This window comes from Penaeus vannamei, chromosome 20 (assembly GCF_042767895.1).
Source record: "Penaeus vannamei isolate JL-2024 chromosome 20, ASM4276789v1, whole genome shotgun sequence".
NCBI classification, from domain to species: Eukaryota; Metazoa; Arthropoda; class Malacostraca; order Decapoda; family Penaeidae; genus Penaeus; species Penaeus vannamei.
Genome location: NC_091568.1, coordinates 17,831,847 through 17,854,553, shown reverse-complemented (window position 1 = coordinate 17,854,553; position 22,707 = coordinate 17,831,847). Strand labels below are relative to the sequence as shown.

Genomic DNA, 22,707 nt, shown 5'->3' with positions numbered 1-22,707 from the left:
CCTCCATGGACTCAATGAATGAATGAAAGGTATTTTATTTAATGTGTAGGATACCAGGCCGGGCTATTTTTAGAATAACACATGTTCGTTTACATATTGTACAATATCTAACAACATTAAAGTTTCAATGGCTTTTCAGGCGCTTTTGACTTCATAAAGTCTTGTTGGCCTGGTATCCTACACATTAAATAAAATACCTTTCATTCATTTATTGAGTGCATGGGGGTATCAATAAAAGTAGGTTTATTAATTCCTTCAAGCTGAAAAATATAGGCTTTTGGCTTGACTCTCACTTGGAAATCATTCATACATAAACATAATCACCCACTCTTCCCATCCACAGGGTTATTTTAATGATTGTTCAATGAAAATATAGCCATTAAAATAATTATTTTCCATCCTTTTTTAAAACTGAAAAGACCAAAACGATCGACCATATTCACCGCTCGTCCAGTAGTGCACGAATTTCGTGGTCGTAGCTACTCCTCACCAATTTCGCAATAAAATTGTCCATTCACTTTTTGACATAATTCTTGCCAGGCCGCCCGGCCAGTTCGTGGGTGCCGTCAGCGTCAAAGTAAACCCTATGTGCTATTTTCCACAGGCACAAACATACCCCCCAAAACACAAGCACATATGCACACACACACACACACACACAGACAATGGCACACATACCCACACCCCCACAATTAGGCCCCCCCCCCCCCACACACACACACACAGCACCACCCTCCCCCACACAGACACACTCCCAAAAAACAACACAACCTACTCATAACTCATGATGGCATTCTTAACCAGCGGCGGCGGCTGTCGGCACTTGACCACTTCGCAACGCGGTCCGACAAACCCCTCTGAGCACCAGCAGAGGTCAGAGGTCACACAGTGGCCGCCGTGCTGACAGGGGGGCTCACACCTGGCCTCGCACGAAAGGGACTTCATCTGCCGCCCCTGCTCGTCCCGGAACGCGTCGGGGAGCTGCCACGCGCCGCTCGAGCACGTGAGGTTGAGCTCCGTCTCGCCCGTCCCGAAGGCGAAGCCCTCACGGCACTTGACGGTGGCGTGCCCGGGGCTGGCGAGCGGAGGGAGGGGGAGGGAGGGGAGGGAGAGGAGGGGGAGGGAGGGGAGGAAGAGGAGGAGGGGGGAGGGGTAGAGGAGAAGGGGGAGAGAGGGGAGGGAGGGGAGGAAGAGGAGGGGGAGGGAGGGGAGGAAGAGGAGGGGGAGAGAGGGGAGGGAGGGGAGGAAGAGGAGGGGGAGGGAGGGGAGGAAGAGGAGGGGGAGGGAGGGGAGGAAGAGGAGGGGGAGGGAGGGGAGGAAGAGGAGGGGGAGGGAGGGGAGGAAGAGGAGGGGGAGGGAGGGGAGGAAGAGGCGGGGAGGGAGGGGAGGAAGAGGAGGGGGAGGGAGGGGAGGAAGAGGAGGGGGAGGGAGGGGAGGGAGGGGAGGAAGAGGAGGGGGAGGGAGGGGAGGAAGAGGAGGGGGAGGGAGGGGAGGAAGAGGCGGGGGAGGGAGGGGAGGAAGAGGAGGGGGAGGGAGGGGAGGGAGGGGAGGAAGAGGAGGGGGAGGGAGGGGAGGAAGAGGAGGGGGAGGGAGGGGAGGAAGAGGCGGGGGAGGGAGGGGAGGAAGAGGAGGGGGAGGGAGGGGAGGGAGGGGAGGAAGAGGAGGGGGAGGGAGGGGAGGGAGGGGAGGAAGAGGAGGGGGAGGGAGGGGAGGAAGAGGAGGGGGAGGGAGGGGAGGAAGAGGCGGGGGAGGGAGGGGAGGAAGAGGAGGGGGAGGGAGGGGAGTGAGGGGAGGAAGAGGAGGGGGAGGGAGGGGAGGAAGAGGAGGGGGAGGGAGGGGAGGAAGAGGAGGGGGAGGGAGGGGAGGAAGAGGAGGGGGAGGGAGGGGAAGAAGAGGAGGGGGAGGGAGGGGAGGAGAAGGAGGAGGGGGGAGGGGAGGAAGAGGCGGGGGAGGGAGGGGAGGAAGAGGCGGGGGAGGGAGGGGAGGAAGAGGAGGGGGAGGGAGGGGAGGAAGAGGAGGGGGAGGGAGGGGAAGAAGAGGAGGGGGAGGGAGGGGAGGAAGAGGAGGGGGAGGGAGGGGAGGAAGAGGAGGGGGAGGGAGGGGAGGAAGAGGCGGGGGAGGGAGGGGAGGAAGAGGAGGGGGAGGGAGGGGAGGAAGAGGAGGGGGAGGGAGGGGAGGAAGAGGCGGGGGAGGGAGGGGAGGAAGAGGAGGGGGAGGGAGGGGAGGGAGGGAGGAAGAGGAGGGGGAGGGAGGGGAGGAAGAGGAGGGGGAGGGAGGGGAGGAAGAGGAGGGGGAGGGAGGGGAGGAAGAGGAGGGGGAGGGAGGGGAGGAAGAGGAGGGGGAGGGAGGGGAGGAAGAGGAGGGGGAGGGAGGGGAGGAAGAGGGGGAGGGAGGGGAGGAAGAGGAGGGGGAGGGAGGGGAGGAAGCGAGGAGGAGGAAAGGAGGAAGAGGAGGAAAGGGAGGGAGGGGGAAAGAGAGGGCGGGCGAGGGGAAGAAGAAGAAGGGGGGTAAGAGAGGGAGGGGGAGGAAAGGAGGAAGGGGAACGAGGGGGAAAAAGGGGTTAAGGAGGGGAGGGAAGGAGGTAGGGGAAGGAAGGAAGGAGTGGGGGTAAGGGAGCGCGGGGTAGGGAAGGAGGGAGGGGAATGGAGGAAGGAAGAGGGAGGGGAGAAAGAGGAGGGGGGATAAGGGAGTGAGGGGAGGGGAGGGGAAGAAGGGGAGGAAGGGAGAGGTAGGAAGGGGAGGGGGAGGGAGGAAGGGAAGGAGGGAGAGGGAGGGGAATGGAGGAAGGAAGGGGAGGGAGGGTAGGAAGATGTGTGGGGTAAGGGAGCGAGGGAAGGGGTAGGAAGGGGAGCGAGGAGGGGGAAGGAAAGGGAGGAAGAAGGGAGGGGGAGGGAGGGAGAGGAAGGGGAGTGGAAGGTGGGAGAGGGAGGAGAGGGGAGGCAGGAAAGGGAAAGAAGGAGAGGATGAGGGGAGGGGATTAGAAGAAACAGTGAGTGAGGGGGAGGAGGAAAGGAAGATGGGAGAGGGAGAAGAAGAGGGAGAGATGGAAAGAGAGGGAAGGGCAGGGAAAGGGAGGAGTAATATTAGTATTACTTATGATTAAGATAATAAAAAGAACAAAAGAACAAAAACAGCTTTAACAATAATAACAATAATGAGAGAGAAAGAGAGAGAGAGAGAGAGAGAGAGAGAGAGAGAGAGAGAGAGAGAGAGAGAGAGAGAGAGAGAGAGAGAGAGAGAGAGAGAGAGAGAGAGAGAGAGAGAGAGAGAGAGAGAGAGAGAGAGAGAGAGAGAGAGAGAGAGAGAGAGAGGGAGAGAGAGAGAGAGAGAGAGAGAGAGAGAGAGAGAGTGAGTGAGTTGGGGGGAACAGAGATAGACAGATACTGATAGATAGATATAGAGAGAAACAGCGAGAGTACCTGAACAGAAGCGCAGCGTTATACACCATAAGGAGCGGGTAGGCGCACTCGCGTGTTTCGCAGCGCTCTCCCTTGAAGTCCTTCCGGCAGTAGCAGGTTCCGTTCGGCTGGCAGGCGCCGCCGTTGAGGCAGGGCTTCCGGCACTCCCAGGGCGACGTGCAGCCCGCCTCCCGCCCTCCGGAGTCCGCCTCGACCGCCTGACATTCGCCCTTCACGCAGCCCATGTCGGCCTCGCTGGCGCCGGACGGGAAGAACAGCTGCTCTTTGCTCTTGGCCACGACCATGCCGCTCCTGCGGGGACGCACGCCGCTTAGTGCTTTAAACGGCTGCTGACCTTGCCTGCCTGTGTGATTGCCGCGACGGTGCAGCGGGCAAGGCGTCGGATTCCGAGCCTCGCGGTCCCGGGATGGAATCGCCGCCGCAGTGCAGAGAGGGGCAAAAGCTCAGTGGAAGAACTACTGGATTTGCTCTCGCAAGGTGCCAGTTCGCGCCCGGCCTGTACCTTTACAGTCGGAGTACCGGGATCTGGACGGTGGGGATAAATCGGGGCGGAAAGGAGAGGCCTCTACCGCAACATCCCGAGGCTCAGAATGCACGTTTCTCTGTTCATCTTGCTTTCCAGTAAGATGAACTATCCGTGATATGAGGATGATGGTTTATTTTTCTATCACAATATCTATATAACTATCTGTATATCTATCTATAACAATATCTATATATCTATTTATGACTATATCTAAATCCAAATCAACATTCATATATCTTTTTTATCTATATGTCTATGTCTATCTACCTATATATGTGTGTGTATGACACACACACACGCGCGCGCGCACGTCTCACCTCGTCTCCAGCACGGCGCTGGGCGGGGCCGTGGGGAGCGAGGCGGCGCAGAGCTCATCCCAAGGAGGGCCTCCCTCGGGCCCGGCGACTTCAGTGGAGTCCGCGCCAACCGGTGTCCCAAGCATTTTAGGCAAGGATCACCCTTCACAACCGAGGAGTCCCAGCAGGCGTCTGCTCCGTCTCACACACCTCTCCCTCGTAACCGGGAAGGCACTGGCACTCACCCGGCCTGGCGCAAGTGCCACCGTTCTGGCACGGGCGACGGCACACGGGCACTGTGCAGCCGGGCATGTCGAGGGCCGGGAGGGTCCAGGCGTTGTCTTGGCATTCGTAGGCACTCGTGTTGGCACCCGAGGGGAAGGTGTAGCCCTCGGAGCACAAGCCGTCCAAGCCGTCGTTCCTGAAGTGGCGCAGGAAGAGACGAGAAGAGGTTAATGGAAGCTAGTTTTCGGCTACTATCAAAAAATTCTATCATGGTCATCATCATCATCATCTTCCTCCTCTTCCTCTTCATTATCATCATTATCACCACGATCCTCATCACCACAGCACAGCAACGTCAGTGACCCGCACCTCGAGGAAATTTCTCCGTTGATCAGAGTCGGCACCGGGGCGTCGAAACACGGGCCACTCATGATTTCGCTGTCCTCCTCTTCCTGCTTCACGCAACCGCCGTCGGCCTGAGGGAATTTCCACGCGCCATCGACACAGACGGCGTCCGTGATGGGGGTGCCTGGAGTGGTGGTGTATCCTTCGTTGCAGACGAGGCTCCCATGGGTCTCGCTGGGGCAGAGGAGAGGGAGGGCTAATGTAAACCTTGCGTGCTTTTAAGACGTTTAATACTTTGCATTTGATACTTTTAATCCTTACAGTTTTAAATACTTTAAACATTCTCATACTTATAATACTTTCAGTACTTTGAATGCTTTACCTATAGTACCTTTAGTACTTAATTCTTAATTAATTATTTTATGACATAAAAATTATAATAATGCTACTACTTTTAGTACTTTAAATACCTATAATACTCTTCTTTCTTTAGAGAGAGAGAGAGAGAGAGAGAGAGAGAGAGAGAGAGAGAGAGAGAGAGAGAGAGAGAGAGAGAGAGAGAGAGAGAGAGAGAGAGAGAGAGAGAGAGAGAGAGAGAAAGAAAGAAAGAAAGAAAGAAAGAAAGAGAGAGAGAGAGAGAGAGAAGATAGAAAGAAAGAGAGAAAGAAAGAGAGAAAGAGAAAGAGAGACAAATTGAGATAGAACTAAATATCCGAAGACAAAATACAGAACAACAAAATTAAATATCCCAGGCATTTGACTGACACAAAGAAGGGACGATTACTTACTTTACTAAGAGAATGGTGCCATTGCTGACGTGTGGAGGCGGAAGACAATCGTTGCCTGAGAGAAATTTCCATTGATAAACAAGGAAAAATAATTTGGTACGGTTCTCGAGTATTAATATTTGGCACAGAGCAGATGGACAGAGAATCACACGAGGAAAGATAAAATCGAATGAAATAATCATGAAGGCAAGAGACTGACCCCGACGCATCCTCCCTCTCGGACTCATCCTGATTTATCCACCCGTCTGACTCATCTATTCTTCTGACTCATCCACCTTCCCTAAATCACCCTGACTCATCCGCCTTCCTGGCTCGTCCATCCTCTAGACTCACCTTATCCATCCTCCTGTCTCACCCTAAGTCATCCTCCCTCCTGTCTCTCCCTGACTCATCCCTCCTCCCTCCTGTCTCTCCCTGACTTATCCATCCTCTAGACTCACCCTGACTCATTCACTCTCCAGACTCACCCTCCCCCCTGTCTTTCCTTGACTCATCCATCTTCCAGTCTCACCATGACTCATACTCCATCCTGTCTCTCCCTGACTCATCCATCCTCCAGTTTCACCCTGACTCATCCTCCCTCCTGTCTCTCCCTGACTCATCCATCCTCCCTCCTGTCTCTCCCTGACTCATCCATCCTCCCTCCTGTCTCTCCCTGACTCATCCATCCTCCAGTCTCACCATGACTCATACTCCCTCCTGTCTCTCCCTGACTCATCCTCCCTCCTGTCTCTCCCTGACTCATCCATCCTCCATCCTGTCTCTCCCTGACTCATCCATCCTCCATCCTGTCTCTCCCTGCCTCATCCATCCTCCCTCCTGTCTCTCCCTGACTCATCCATCCTCCCTCCTGTCTCTCCCTGACTCATCCTCCCTCCTGTCTCTCCCTGACTCATCCATCCTCCATCCTGTCTCTCCCTGACTCATCCATCCTCCCTCCTGTCTCTCCCTGACTCATCCATCCTCCCTCCTGTCTCTCCCTGACTCATCCTCCCTCCTGTCTCTCCCTGACTCATCCATCCTCCCTCCTGTCTCTCCCTGACTCATCCATCCTCCCTCCTGTCTCTCCCTGACTCATCCATCCTCCCTCCTGTCTCTCCCTGACTCATCCATCCTCCCTCCTGTCTCTCCCTGACTCATCCATCCTCCCTCCTGTCTCTCCCTGACTCATCCATCCTCCCTCCTGTCTCTCCCTGACTCATCCATCCTCCCTCCTGTCTCTCCCTGACTCATCCATCCTCCCTCCTGTCTCTCCCTGACTCATCCATCCTCCCTCCTGTCTCTCCTTGACTCATCCATCCTCCCTCCTGTCTCTCCCTGACTCATCCATCCTCCCTCCTGTCTCTCCCTGACTCATCCATCCTCCCTCCTGTCTCTCCCTGACTCATCCATCCTCCAGTCTCACCATGACTCATACTCCATCCTGTCTCTCCCTGACTCATCCTCCCTCCAGTTTCACCCTGACTCATCCTCCCTCCTGTCTCTCCCTGACTCATCCATCCTCCCTCCTGTCTCTCCCTGACTCATCCATCCTCCAGTCTCACCATGACTCATACTCCCTCCTGTCTCTCCCTGACTCATCCATCCTCCAGACTCACCATGACTCATCCTCCATCCTGTATCTCTATAATAGTCTCTAATTCAGTTATAAAGAGCCACTATACTGAATGACAGGGTCAGAGAAACACACAATCCACTTTATTAAAGGTGTTAGTTACGATTTTAGTGGTAGCGAGGCAGGTATCTTGTCGGTCAGCTCCACGGGTTGTCGGGATGGTCGGGGCGAGCCAGGCGTTTGTTCTGACCCCGAGAGTAGCGAGCGAAGTAGTGAGACCGGGTCCAGCTGGGTCGCCCTTAGGTCGGGTCTCTTCTGACCTCTCACGACCCAGCGCGGCGGACAGCGTGGTGTATATTCAGAACAAGCTGCCTGGTACAAACATCCGGTACCAACAACAGGCGTACGCATATGGTACGCCTTATTAGTAACTCCCATAATCTCCCTGACTCATTCATCCCCCAGCCTCATCCTCCCTTCTGTCTCTCCTTGACTCGCTCATCCTCCTGACTCACCCTGACTTGCTCAATCAACCTGACTCACCCTCCTTGATGCAGCGACCCGGGATGAAGGTGTCAGCCTCCATAATCATCCAGGCGCCATTGTGGCAGACGACCTTCACCCTGGCACCTGAGTCACCCACCTCCCCGTGCATCCCCTGCACCCTGTACCCGGGGTCGCACACTATATACAACTGGTCCTCGCTGCCGTGTTGTAAGGGTGATAAAAGGGCGAGAAAAGGGTGAGAAATGGGTTAATGATTCAGGTTAAAGACGGGCAGCATATATATCAGTCCAATATCAGTCTGATAGCATTTATGATTTAGAAAAAAAATATGCACATAGAATAAACAACTAGATATAACAAGAAACATGATTATATAAAAGTAACAATAATAGGTAACGGTAACCTTAAGAAATAAATATATCAAAATCTACAACGAAAACAACATGAATTACCATTACTAATAAAGATAATACAACCCAACCAACAACAAAAGCAACCTCACTTTAATTGATTAATCTATATATCTATTTATCTATTTTTATATCTATCTGTCTATTTAATCACCTGTCTCTATATATCTACTAATTTATCTCTTTAATTATTAATCTGTTTAACTATTTACTAATCTATCTATTCATCTATTTGTTAACTTATCTATTATACATTAATTTACATATATATCTATCTATTCTTTTTAAAATCATATCTATTTGATAAAGACCTTGTGGCGTCCAGAACCCCGTGCTCCAGGTCAAGCACACGAGGACATTTCATCTCTGTGGAAAGAAAACGGGACTAAAGAGAAAACGGGGTTGAAGAGATAAAGGAAGTTGGAAAGAAAACGGGATTGAAGAGAAAAAGGAAGTTGGAAAGAAAACGGGGTTGAAGAGATAAAGGAAGTTGGAAAGAAAACGGGGTTGAAGAGAAAAAGGAAGTTGGAAAGAAAACGGGGTTGAAGAGAAAAAGGAAGTTGGAAAGAAAACGGGGTTGAAGAGAAAAAGGAAGTTGGAAAGAAAACGGGGCTAGAAAGAAAACGGGGTTGAAGAGATAAAGGATACTGGAAAGAAAACGGGGCTAGAAAGAAAACGGGGTTGAAGAGAAAAAGGAAGTTGGAAAGAAAACGGGGTTGAAGAGATAAAGGAAGTTGGAAAGAAAACGGGGTTGTAGAGAAAAAGGAAGTTGGAAAAAAAACGGGGTTGAAGAGAAAAAGGAAGTTGGAAAGAAAACGGGGTTGAAGAGATAAAGGAAGTTGGAAAGAAAACGGGGTTGAAGAGAAAAAGGAAGTTGGAAAGAAAACGGGGTTGAAGAGAAAAAGGAAGTTGGAAAGAAAACGGGGTTGAAGAGAAAAAGGAAGTTGGAAAGAAAACGGGACTAAAGACAAAACGGGGTTGAAGAGAAAAAGGAAGTTGGAAAGAAAACGGGACTAAAGAGAAAAAGGAAGTTGGAAAGAAAACGGGGCTAGAAAGAAAACCGGGTTGAAGAGATAAAGGAAGTTGGAAAGAAAACGGGGCTAGAAAGAAAACGGGGTTGAAGAGATAAAGGAAGTTGGAAAGAAAACAGGGTTGAAGAGATAAAGGAAGGTGGAAAGAAAACAGGGTTGAAGAGAAAAAGGAAGTTGGAAAGAAAACGGGGCTAGAAAGAAAACGGGGTTGAAGAGATAAAGGAAACTGGAAAGAAAACAGGGTTGAAGAGAAAAAGGAGGTTGGAAAGAAAACGGGGTTGAAGAGAAAAAGGAAGTTGGAAAGAAAACGGGGCTAGAAAGAAAATGGGTTTGAAGAGAAAAAGGAAGTTGGAAAGAAAACGGGGTTGAAGAGAAAAAGGAAGTTGGAAAGAAAACGGGACTAAAGAGAAAACGGGGTTGAAGAGAAAAAGGAAGTTGGAAAGAAAACAGGGTTGAAGAGAAAAAGGAAGTTGGAAGGAAAAAGGGCCAGAAAGAAAACGGGGTTGAAGAGATAAAGGAAGTTGGAAAGAAAACGGGGTTGAAGAGAAAAAGGAATTTGGAAAGAAAACGGGGTTGAAGAGAAAAAGGAATTTGGAAAGAAAACGGGGCCAGAAAGAAAACGGGGTTGAAGAGATAAAGGAAGTTGGAGAGAAAACGGGTTGAAGAGAAAAAGAAAGTTGGAAAGAAAACGGGGTTGAAGAGAAAAAGGAATTTGGAAAGAAAAAGGGCCAGAAAGAAAACGGGGTTGAAGAGATAAAGGAAGTTGGAAAGAAAACGGGTAGAAGAGAAAAAGGAATTTGGAAAGAAAAAGGGCCAGAAAGAAAACGGGATTGAAGAGATAAAGGAAGTTGGAGAGAAAACGGGTTGAAGAGAAAAAGGAAGTCGGAAAGAAAACGGGACTAAAGAGAAAACGGGGTTGAAGAGATAAAGGAAGTTGGAAAGAAAACGGGATTGAAGAGATAAAGGAAGTTGGAGAGAAAACGGGTTGAAGAGAAAAAGGAAGTCGGAAAGAAAACGGGACTAAAGACAAAATGGGGTTGAAGAGATAAAGGAAGTTGGAAAGAAAACGGGGTTGAAGAGAAAAAGGAAGTCGGAAAGAAAACGGGACTAAAGAGAAAACGGGGTTGAAGAGATAAAGGAAGTTGGAAAGAAAACGGGATTGAAGAGATAAAGGAAGTTGGAGAGAAAACGGGTTGAAGAGAAAAAGGAAGTCGGAAAGAAAACGGGACTAAAGAGAAAACGGGGTTGAAGAGAAAAAGGAAGTTGGAAAGAAAACGGGATTGAAGAGATAAAGGAAGTTGGAGAGAAAACGGGTTGAAGAGAAAAAGGAAGTCGGAAAGAAAACGGGACTAAAGAGAAAACGGGGTTGAAGAGAAAAAGGAAGTCAGAAAGAAAACGGGGTTGAAGAGAAAAAGGAAGTTGGAAAGAAAACGGGATTGAAGAGATAAAGGAAGTTGGAGAGAAAACGGGTTGAAGAGAAAAAGGAATTTGGAAAGAAAAAAGGCCAGAAAGAAAACGGGGTTGAAGAGAAAAAGGAAGTTGGAAAGAAAACGGGGTTGAAGAGAAAAAGGAAGTTGGAAAGAAAACGGGGTTGAAGAGAAAAAGGAAGTTGGAAAGAAAATGGGGTTGAAGAGAAAAAGGAAGTTGGAAAGAAAACGGGGTTGAAGAGATAAAGGAAGTCGGAAAGAAAACGGGACTAAAGAGAAAACGGGGTTGAAGAGAAAAAGGAAGTTGGAAAGAAAAAGGGGCTAGAAAGAAAATGGGGTTGAAGAGATAAAGGAAGTTGGAAAGAAAACAGGGTTGAAGAGAAAAAGGAAGTTGGAAAGAAAACGGGACTAAAGAGAAAACGGGGTTGAAGAGAAAAAGGAAGTTGGAAAGAAAACGGGACTAAAGACAAAACGGGGTTGAAGAGAAAAAGGAAGTTGGAAAGAAAACGGGGTTGAAGAGAAAAAGGAAGTTGGAAAGAAAACGGGACTAAAGACAAAACGGGGTTGAAGAGAAAAAGGAAGTTGGAAAGAAAACGGGGCTAGAAAGAAAACGGGGTTGAAGAAAAAAAGGAAGTTGGAAAGAAAACAGGGTTGAAGAGATAAAGGAAGTTGGAAAGAAAACGGGGTTGAAGAGAACAAGGAAGTTGGAAAGAAAACGGGAGTAAAGACAAAACGGGGTTGAAGAGATAAAGGAAGTTGGAAAGAAAACGGGGTTGAAGAGAAAAAGGAAGTTGGAAAGAAAATGGGGCTAGAAAGAAAACGGGGTTGAAGAGATAAAGGAAGATGGAAAGAAAACGGGGTTAAAGAGAAAAAAGAAGTTGGAAAGAAAACGGGGCCAGAAAGAAAACGGGGTTGAAGAGATAAAGGAAGTTGGAAAGAAAACGGGGTTGAAGAGAAAAAAGAAGTTGGAAAGAAAACGGGGTTGAAGAGATAAAGGAAGTTGGAAAGAAAACGGGGTTGAAGAGATAAAGGAAGTTGGAAAGAAAACGGGGCTAGAAAGAAAACGGGGTTGAAGAGATAAAGGAAGTTGGAAAGAAAACGGGGTTGAAGAGAAAAAGGAAGTTGGAAAGAAAACGGGACTAAAGACAAAACGGGGTTGAAGAGAAAAAGGAAGTTGGAAAGAAAACGGGGTTGAAGAGAAAAAGGAAGTTGGAAAGAAAACGGGACTAAAGACAAAACGGGGTTGAAGAGAAAAAGGAAGTTGGAAAGAAAACGGGGCTAGAAAGAAAACGGGGTTGAAGAGAAAAAGGAAGTTGGAAAGAAAACGGGGTTGAAGAGAAAAAGGAAGTTGGAAAGAAAACGGGGTTGAAGAGAAAAAGGAAGTTGGAAAGAAAACGGGGCTAGAAAGAAAACGGGGTTGAAGAGATAAAGGAAGTTGGAAAGAAAACGGGGTTGAAGAGAAAAAGGAAGTTGGAAAGAAAACGGGGCTAGAAAGAAAACGGGGTTGAAGAGATAAAGGAAGTTGGAAAGAAAACGGGGTTGAAGAGAAAAAAGAAGTTGGAAAGAAAACGGGGCTAGAAAGAAAACGGGGTTGAAGAGATAAAGGAAGTTGGAAAGAAAACGGGGTTGAAGAGAAAAAAGAAGTTGGAAAGAAAACGGGGTTGAAGAGATAAAGGAAGTTGGAAAGAAAACAGGGTTGAAGAGAAAAAGGAAGTTGGAAAGAAAACGGGGCTAGAAAGAAAACGGGGTTGAAGAGATAAAGGAAGTTGGAAAGAAAACAGGGTTGAAGAGAAAAAGGAAGTTGGAAAGAAAATGGGGTTGAAGAGAAAAAGGAAGTTGGAAAGAAAACGGGACTAAAGACAAAACGGGGTTGAAGAGAAAAAGGAAGTTGGAAAGAAAACGGGGCTAGAAAGAAAACGGGGTTGAAGAGATAAAGGAAGTTGGAAAGAAAACGGGGTTGAAGAGAAAAAGGAAGTTGGAAAGAAAACGGGGCTAGAAAGAAAACGGGGTTGAAGAGATAAAGGAAACTGGAAAGAAAACGGGGCTGAAGAGATAAAGGAAGTTGGAAAGAAAACGGGGTTGAAGAGAAAAAGGAAGTTGGAAAGAAAACGGGACTAAAGACAAAATGGGGTTGAAGAGAAAAAGGAAGTTGGAAAGAAAATGGGGCTAGAGAGAAAACGGGGTTGAAGAGAAAAAGGAAGTTGGAAAGAAAACGGGGTTGAAGAGAAAAAAGAAGCTGGAAAGAAAACGGGGCTAGAAAGAAAACGGGGTTAAAGAGAAAGGAAGTTGGAAAGAAAACGGGGTTGTAGAGAAAAAGGAAGTTGGAAAGAAAACGTGACTAAAGAGAAAACGGGGTTGAAGAGAAAAGGGACGTTAGAAAGAAAACGGGACTAGAAAGAAAATGGGATTGAAGAGAAAAAGGAAGTTGGAAAGAAAACGGGGCTAGAAAGAAAACGGGGTTGAAGAGATAAAGGAAGTTGGAAAGAAAACGGGACTGGAAAGAAAGCAATGTTGGATTTGGAAACGGGGTTGAAAGAAAAGAGGTTGGAAAGAAAATGGGTTTGGTTGCGAAGGAGATGTGTGTGTGTGTGTGTGGATATATACAAACTAAGAGAGAGAGAGAGAGAGAGAGAGAGAGAGAGAGAGAGAGTGAGAGTGAGAGAGAGAGAGAGAGAGAGAGAGAGAGAGAGAGAGAGAGAGAGTGAGAGAGAGAGAGAGAGAGAGAGAGAGAGAGAGAGAGAGAGAGAGAGAGAGAGAGAGAGAGAGAGAGAGAGAGAGAGAGAGAGAGAGAGAGAGAGAGAGAGAGAGAGAGGTAGATATATATATTTAGAGAAAGAGAGATGGACAGATATATATATATATATATATATATATATATATATATATATATATATATATATATATATATATATATATATATATATATATATATATACATATATATGTATATATATATATATATATATATATATATATATATATATATATATATATATATATATATATATATATATATATATATATATATATATATATATATATATATATATATATATATATATATATATATATATACATATAAATGCATCACTGAAGAACTAAATGCATCACTGAAGAACTATTTTCATCGACGGAGAACAAAATGCATCGATGAAGCACGAAATCGAATAAGAACGAAATGCATCACACAATATATCTTTGAATCCTTAAAATAACTTTGCATTTTTGAGCCAAGACCTGTAACTTATCGGCAAAGCATCAAAGTATAACCCGCCAAGCGACGAGAAAAAATAAATATAGTAAACGAAGAAATTTCAAAAGTATAGTTTATCCTGAATTAAAATTGGTGAGACATGTCATTAATATTCATATTTTCATTGTACACCCGCCTTCATTTCTGTTCCTTACCCTAACAGTAGATAATTTTCCTCTCTAGCCTAGATCATTTACATTTCTAACACTAATACAGGTAATTATTTTTCTCATACTAACGGATGATTTTCCATCCACATACTAACAGACAATTTTCCTCCTAGCACTATTACATTCCCCTTACTCACCCTATCAGATCATATCCCCTCCTTCAACACCAACGCAGGTCATATCCCCTCCTTCAACACCAACACAGGTCATTTTCCCCTCCTTCAACACCAACACAGGTCATTTTCCCCTCCTTCAACACCAACACAGATCATTTCCCCTCCTTTAACACCAACACAGATAATTTCCCCTCCTTCAACACCAACATAGATAATATCCCCTCCTTCAACACCAACACAGGTCATTTTCCCCTCCTTCAACACCAACACAGGTCATATCCCCTCCTTCAACACCAACACAGGTCATTTCCCCCTCCTTTAACACCAACACAGGTCAAATCCCCCTCCTTCAACACCAACACAGGTCATTTTCCCCTCCTTCAACACCAACACAGGTCATTTTCCCCTCCTTCAATACAAACACAGGTCATATCCCCTCCTTCAACACCAACACAGGTCATATCCCCTCCTTCAACACCAACACAGGTCATTTCCCCCTCCTTCAACACCAACACAGGTCATATCCCCTCCTTCAACACCAACACATCACTTTCCCCTCCTTCAACACCAACACAGGTCATATCCCCTCCTTCAACACCAACACAGGTCATATCCCCTCCTTCAACACCAACACAGGTCATATCCCCTCCTTCAACACCAACACAGGTCATTTCCCCCTCCTTCAACACCAACACAGGTCATATCCCCTCCTTCAACACCAACACAGATCATTTACCCTGCTTCAACACCAACACAGATTTCCCCCTCTTTCAACACCAACCCAGATCATTTTCCCTTCCTTCAACACCAACACAGATCATTTCCCCTCCTCCAACATCAACAAAGATCATTTACCCTCTTTCAACACCAACATAGATAATTTCCCCTCCTTCAACACCAACTCAGGTCATTTCCCCTCCTTCAACACCAACACAGATAATTTCTCCTCCTTCAGCACCAACACAGGTCATTTTCCCCTCCTTCAACACCAACACAGGTCATTTTCCCCTCCTACAACACCAACACAGATCATTTCCCCTCCTTCAACACCAATACAGATCATTTCCCCTACTTCAACACCAACACAGGTCATTTTCCCCTCCTTCAACACCAACACAGGTCATTTTCCCATCCTTCAACACCAACACAGATTTTCCCCTCCTTCAACACCAACACAGATAATTTCCCCCTCCTTCAACACCAACACAGGTCATTTCCCCTCCTTCAACACCAACACAGGTCATTTCCCCCTCCTTCAACACCAACACAGGTCATATCCCCTCCTTCAACACCAACACATCACTTTCCCCTCCTTCAACACCAACACAGGTCATATCCCCTCCTTCAACACCAACACAGGTCATATCCCCTCCTTCAACACCAACACAGGTCATTTCCCCCTCCTTCAACACCAACACAGGTCATATCCCCTCCTTCAACACCAACACAGGTCATATCCCCTCCTTCAACACCAACACAGATCATTTACCCTGCTTCAACACCAACACAGATTTCCCCCTCTTTCAACACCAACCCAGATCATTTTCCCTTCCTTCAACACCAACATAGATAATTTCCCCTCCTTCAACACCAACTCAGGTCATTTCCCCTGCTTCAACACCAACACAGATAATTTCTCCTCCTTCAACACCAACTCAGGTCATTTTCCCCTCCTTCAACACCAACACAGGTCATATCCCCTCCTTCAACACCAACACAGATCATTTACCCTGCTTCAACACCAACACAGATCATTTCCCCTCCTTCAACCCCAACACAGATAATTTGCCCCTCCTTCAACACCAACACAGGTCATTTCCCCTCCTTCAACACCAACACAGGTCATTTCCCCTTCTTCAACACCAACACAGGTAATTTTCCCCTCCTTCAACACCAACACAGGTCATTCCCCTCCTTCAACACCAACTCAGGTCATTTCCCCCTCCTTCAACACCAAAACAGACAATTTCTCCTCCTTCAACACCAACACAGATAATTTTCCCCTCCTCCAACACCAACACAGATCATTTCTCCTCCTTCAACACCAACACAGATAATTTCCCCTCCTTCAACACCAACACAGATAATTTCCCCTCCTTCAACACCAACACAGGTCATTTTCCCCTCCTTCAACACCAACACAGGTCATTTTCCCCTCCTTCAACACCAACACAGATAATTTCCCCTCCTTCAACACCAACATAGATAATTTCCCCTCCTTCAACACCAACATAGATAATTTCCCCTCCTTCAACACCAACATAGATAATTTCCCCTCCTTCAACACCAACATAGATAATTTCCCCTCCTTCAACCTCAACAGGTCATTTTCCCCTCCTTCAACACCAACACAGATAATTTCCCCCTCCTTCAACACCAACACAGATCATTTCCCTTCCTTCAACACCAACACAGATCATTAACCCTCCTTGAACACCAACACAGATAATTTCTCCTCCTTCAACACCAACACAGATAATTTCCCCTCCTTCAACACCAACACAGATCATTTCCCCCTCCTTCAACACCAACACAGATCATTTCCCCTCCTTCAACACCAACACAGATCATTTCCCCTCCTTCAACAGCAACACAGATAATTTCTCCTCCTTCAACACCAACACAGATCATTTCCCCTCCTTCAACACCAACACAGGTCATTTCCCCTCCTTCAACACCAACACAGATAATTTTTCCTCCTTCAACACCAATACAGATCATTTCCCCTCCTTCAACATCAACACAGGTCATTTTCCCATCTTTCAACACCAACACAGGTAATTTTCCCCTCCTTCAGCACCAACACAGATCATTTACCCTCCTTCAACACCAACACAGAGTTTCCCCTCCTTCAACACCAACACACCATTTTCCCCTCCTTCAACACCAACACAGATAATTTCCCCTCCAACACCAACACAGGTCATTTCCCCCTCCTTCAGCACCAACACAGATCATTTACCCTCCTTCAACACCAACACAGATAATTTCCCCTCCTTCAACACCAACACAGAGTTTCCCCTCCTTCAACACCAACACAGATAATTTCCCCCTCCTTCAACACCAACACAGATCATTTCCCCTCCTTCAACACCAACACAGATAATTTCCCCTCCTTCAACACCAACACAGGTCATTTTCCCCTCCTTCAACACCAACACAGATAATTTCCCCTCCTTCAACACCTACACAGATAATTTCTCCTCCAACCCCAACAGGTCATTTTCCCCTCCTTCAACACCAACACAGATAATTTCCCCTCCTTCAACACCAACACACATAATTTCCCCTCCTTCAACACCAACACAGATAATTTCCCCTCCTTCAACACCAACACGGGTCATTTTCCCATCCTTCAACACCAACACAGATAATTTTCCCCTCCTCCAACACCAACACAGATCATTTCTCCTCCTTCAACACCAACACAGATAATTTCCCCTCCTTCAACACCAACATAGATAATTTCCCCTCCTTCAACACCAACACAGGTCATTTCCCCTCCTTCAACACCAACACAGATAATTTTCCCTCCTTCAACACCAACACGGATCATTTCCCCTCCTTCAACACCAACACAGGTCATTTCCCCTCCTCCAACACCAACACAGATAATTTCCCCTCCTTCAACACCAACACAGATAATTTCTCCTCCAACCCCAACAGGTCATTTTCCCCTCCTTCAACACCAACACAGATAATTTCCCCCTCCTTCAACACCAACACAGATCATTTCCCCTCCTTCAACAGCAACACAGGTCATTTTCCCTTCCTTTAACACCAGCACAGATAATTTCCCCTCCTTCAACACCAACACAGGTCATTTTCCCTTCCTTTAACACCAACACAGATAATTTCCCCTCCTTCAACACCAACACAGATAATTTCCCCTCCTTCAACATCAACACAGGTCATTTTCCCCTCCTTCAACACCAACAGAGGTCATTTTCCCCTCCTTCAACACAAACACAGATCATTTTCCCTCCTTCAATACCAACACAGATCATTATATCCTCCTTCAACACCAACACAGGTCATTTTCCCCTCCTTCAACGCCAACACAGGTCATTTTCCCATCCTTCAACACCGACACAGATAATTTCCCCTCCTTCAACACCAACACAGGTCATTTTCCCCTCCTTCAACACCAACACAGATTTTCCCCTCCTTCAACACCAACACAGGTCATTTTCCCCTCTTTCAACACCAACACAGGTCATTTTCCCCTCCTTCAACACCAACACAGGTCATTTTCCCCTCCTTCAACACCAACACAGATTTTCCCCTCCTTCAACACCAACACAGATCATTTCCCCTCCTTCAACACCAACATAGATAATTTTCCCCTCCTTCAACACCAACATAGATAATTTCCCGTCCTTCAACACCAACATAGATAATTTCCCCTCCTTCAACACCAACACAGGTCATTTTCCCCTCCTTCAACACCAACACAGGTCATTTTCCCGTCCTTCAACACCAACACAGATAATTTTTCCTCCTTCAACACCAATACAGATCATTTCCCCCTCCTTCAACACCACCACAGGTCATTCCCCTCCTTCAACACCAACACAGATAATTTCCCCTCCTTCAACACCAACACAGATAATTTCTCCTCCTTCAACACCAACAGGTCATTTTCCCCTCCTTCAACACCAACACAGATCATTTCCCCTCCTTCAACACCAACACAGGTCATTTTCCCCTCCTTCAACACCAACACAGATCATTTCCCCTCCTTCAACACCAACACAGATCTTTCCCCTCCTTCAACACCAACACAGATCATTTTCCCCTCCTTCAACACCAACATAGATAATTCTCCTCCTTCAACTCCAACACAGATCATTTTCCCCTCCTTCAACACCAACATAGATAATTCTCCTCCTTCAACACCAACACAGATAATTTTCCCTCCTTCAATATCAACACAGATTATTTCCCCTCCTTCAACACCAACACAGGTCATTTTCCCCTCCTTTAACACCAACACAGATAATTTCCCCTCCTTCAACACCAACACAGATAATTTCCCCTCCTTCAACACCAACACAGGTCCTTTTCCCTTCCTTCAACACCAACAGATAATTTCTCCTCCTTCAACACCAACACAGATCATTTTCCCTCCTTCAACACCAACAGAGGTCATTTTCCCCTCCTTCAACACCAACACAGGTCATTTTCCCCTCCTTCAACACCAACACAGGTCATTTTCCCCTCCTTCAACACCAACACAGGTAATTTTCCCCTCCTTCAACACCAACACAGATTTTCCCCTCCTTCAACACCAACACAGATCATTTTCCCCTCCTTCAACACCAACATAGATAATTCTCCTCCTTCAACACCAACACAGGTCATTTTCTCCTCCTTCAACACCAACATAGATAATTTCCCCTACTTCAACACCAACACAGAAAATTTCCCCTCCTTCAGCACCAACACAGGTAATTTTCCCCTCCTTCAACAACACAGATCATTTTCCCTCCTTCAACACCAACACAGATCATTTCCCCTCCTTCAACACCAACACAGGTCATTTTCCCCTCCTTGAACACCAACACAGGTCATTTTCCCATCCTTCAACACCAACACAGATAATTTCCCCTCCTTTAACACCAACACAGGCCATTTTCCTCTCCTTCAACACCAACAGAGATTTCCCCTCCTTCAACACCAACACAGATAATTTACCCCTCCTTCAACACCAACACAGATCATTTCCCCTCCTTTAACACCAACACAGATAATTTCCACTCCTTCAACACCAACACAGGTAATTTTCCCCTCCTTCAACACCAACACAGATAATTTCTCCTCCTTCAACCCCAACAGGTCATTTTCCCCTCCTTCAACACCAACACAGATCATTTCCCCTCCTTCAACAGCAACACAGGTCATTTTCCCCTCCTTCAACACCAACACAGATCATTTCCTCTCGTTCAACACCAACACAGATCATTTCCCCTCTTTCAACACCAACAAAGGTAATTTTCCCCTCCTTCAACACCAACACAGATAATTTCTCCTCCTTCAACACCAACACAGGTCATTTTCCCCTCCTTCAACACCAACACAGGTCATTTCCCCTCCTTCAACACCAACACAGATCATTTCCCCTCTTTCAACACCAACACAGGTAATTTTCCCCTCCTTCAACACCAACACAGATAATTTCTCCTCCTTCAACACCAACACACATCATTTCCCCTCCTTCAACACCAACATAGGTCATTTTCCCCTCCTTCAACACCAACACAGGTCATTTTCCCCTCCTTTAACACCAACACAGGTAATTTCCCCCTCCTTCAACACCAACACAGATCATTTCTCCTCCTTCAACACCAACACAAGTAATTTCCCCCTCCTTCAACACCAACACAGGTCATTTTCCCCTCCTTCAACACCAACACAGATCATTTCCCCTCCTTTAACACCAACACAGGTCATATCCCCTCCTTCAACACCAACACAGGTCATTTTCCCCTCCTTCAACACCAACACAGGTCATTTTCCCCTCCTTCAACACCAACACAGGTCATTTTCCCCTCCTTCAACACCAACACAGGTTATTTTCCACTCTTTCAACACCAACACAGATAATTTCCCCCTCCTTCAACACCAACACAGGTCATTCCCCTCCTTCAACACCAGCACAGGTCATTTCCCCTCCTTCAACACCAACACAGGTCATTTCCCCTCCTTCAACACCAACACAGGTCATTTTCCCCTCCTTCACCACCAACACAGGTCATTCCCCTCCTTCAACACCAACACAGGTCATTTTCCCCTCCTTCAACACCGACACAGGTCATTTCCCCCTCCTTCACCACCAACACAGGTCATTCCCCTCCTTCAACACCAACACAGGTCATTCCCCTCCTTCAACACCAATACAGGTCATTTCCCCCTCCTTCAACACCAACACAGGCATTTCCCCTCCTTCAACAACAACATAGGTCATTTTCTCCTCCAACACCAACACAGATAATTTTCCCCTCCTTCAACACCAACACAGGTCATTTCCCCCTCCTTCAACACCAACACAGGTAATTTCCCCTCCTTCAACACCAACACAGGTCATTTCCCCTTCTTCAACACCAACACAGGTCATTTTCCCCTCCTTCAACACCAACACAAGTCATTCCCCTCCTTCAACACCAACACAGGTCATTTCCCCCTCCACCACCAACACAGGTCATTCCCCTCCTTCAACACCAACACAGGTCATTCCCCTCCTTCAACACCAACACAGGTCATTTTCCCCTTCTTCAACACCAACACAGGTCATTTCCTCCTCCTTCAACACCAACACAGGTAATTTCCCCTCCTTCAACACCAACACAGATCATTTCCCCTCCTTCAACACCAACACAGGTCATTTTCCCCTCCTTCAACACCAACACAGGTCATTCCCCTCCTTCAACACCAACACAGGTCATTCCCCTCCTTCAACAACACAGGTCATTTCCCCCTCCTTCAACACCAACACAGGTCATTTCCCCTCCTTCAACACCAACACAGGTCATTTCCCCTCCTTCAACACCAACACAGGTCATTTTCCCCTCCTTCAACACCAACACAGGTCATTCCCCTCCTTCAACACCAACACAGGTCATTTCCCCCTCCACCACCAACACAGGTCATTCCCCTCCTTCAACACCAACACAGGTCATTCCCCTCCTTCAACACCAACACAGGTCATTTTCCCCTTCTTCAACACCAACACAGGTCATTTCCTCCTCCTTCAACACCAACACAGGTCATTCCCCTCCTTCAACACCAACACAGGTCATTCCCCTCCTTCAACACCAACACAGGTCATTCCCCTCCTTCAACACCAACACAGGTCATTTTCCCCTTCTTCAACACCAACACAGGTCATTTCCTCCTCCTTCAACACCAACACAGGTCATTTCCCCTCCTTCAACACCAACACAGGTCATTTCCCCTCCTTCAACACCAACACAGGTCATTTTCCCCTCCTTCAACACCAACACAAGTCAGTCCCCCCTCCTTCAACACCAACACAGGTCATTTCCCCCTCCACCACCAACACAGGTCATTCCCCTCCTTCAACACCAACACAGGTCATTTTCCCCTTCCTCAACACCAACACAGGTCATTTCCTCCTCCTTCAACACCAACACAGGTCATTTCCCCTCCTTCAACACCAACACAGGTCATTTCCCCTCCTTCAACACCAACACAGGTCATTTTCCCTCTTCCAGCACTAACCTACAGCCTCAGCCGGGGGAAGATGCCTCTTTGCCTCGGCCTCTCTCTCAAAGCTTCCCAGGATGTGCGTTCCTGACGGCGACGCCCCAAGGATTGGTGTTCTCTCGGGTGGCGGCGAGCGGTGGCGGCGAGTGGTGGCGGCGAGCGGTGTTTATACAAAAAGAATCAAAGGCCTACAAATCTCTGGAAAGGTACAAGTACTCAATACTGCTTATAAATTCTCCTGAACTTGTGAAATTCTTTTGTTGCTCCCTCTTCGCCTTTTGGGCCTGTTTTTTTTTTTTTTTTTTTTCGAAAAGTTGCTCAAAACAAGGGTTTTATCAATACTTTTCCAACGTTATAGCCAGACTTTGTAAAAGGTTAAATTTACATTCCCAGGCAATACTCATCATGATACC

General features: G+C 47.1%; 2 protein-coding genes across 2 annotated transcripts; both read right to left on the bottom strand.

Annotated features, from left to right (window-relative positions):
• Positions 1 to 771: 771 nt before the first annotated feature.
• On the bottom strand, positions 772 to 4,387 carry LOC138865154 (wnt inhibitory factor 1-like). The gene is made up of 3 exons (XM_070134533.1): positions 4,263 to 4,387; positions 3,420 to 3,710; positions 772 to 1,075 (listed from the first exon to the last, which is right to left on the bottom strand). The coding sequence occupies exons 1-3, from the start codon at positions 4,385 to 4,387 to the stop codon at positions 772 to 774; spliced, it is 720 nt and encodes a 239-aa protein (XP_069990634.1).
• A 19-nt stretch (positions 4,388 to 4,406) lies between these two features.
• Positions 4,407 to 22,487, bottom strand: LOC138865329 (coagulation factor XIII B chain-like). The gene is made up of 6 exons (XM_070135673.1): positions 22,310 to 22,487; positions 8,383 to 8,437; positions 7,698 to 7,858; positions 5,600 to 5,654; positions 4,836 to 5,045; positions 4,407 to 4,662 (listed from the first exon to the last, which is right to left on the bottom strand). Exons 2-6 carry the CDS (start codon positions 8,433 to 8,435, stop codon positions 4,407 to 4,409), a joined length of 735 nt encoding a protein of 244 aa, XP_069991774.1. The 5' UTR covers positions 8,436 to 8,437; positions 22,310 to 22,487.
• Between the last annotated feature and the right edge of the window lie 220 nt (positions 22,488 to 22,707).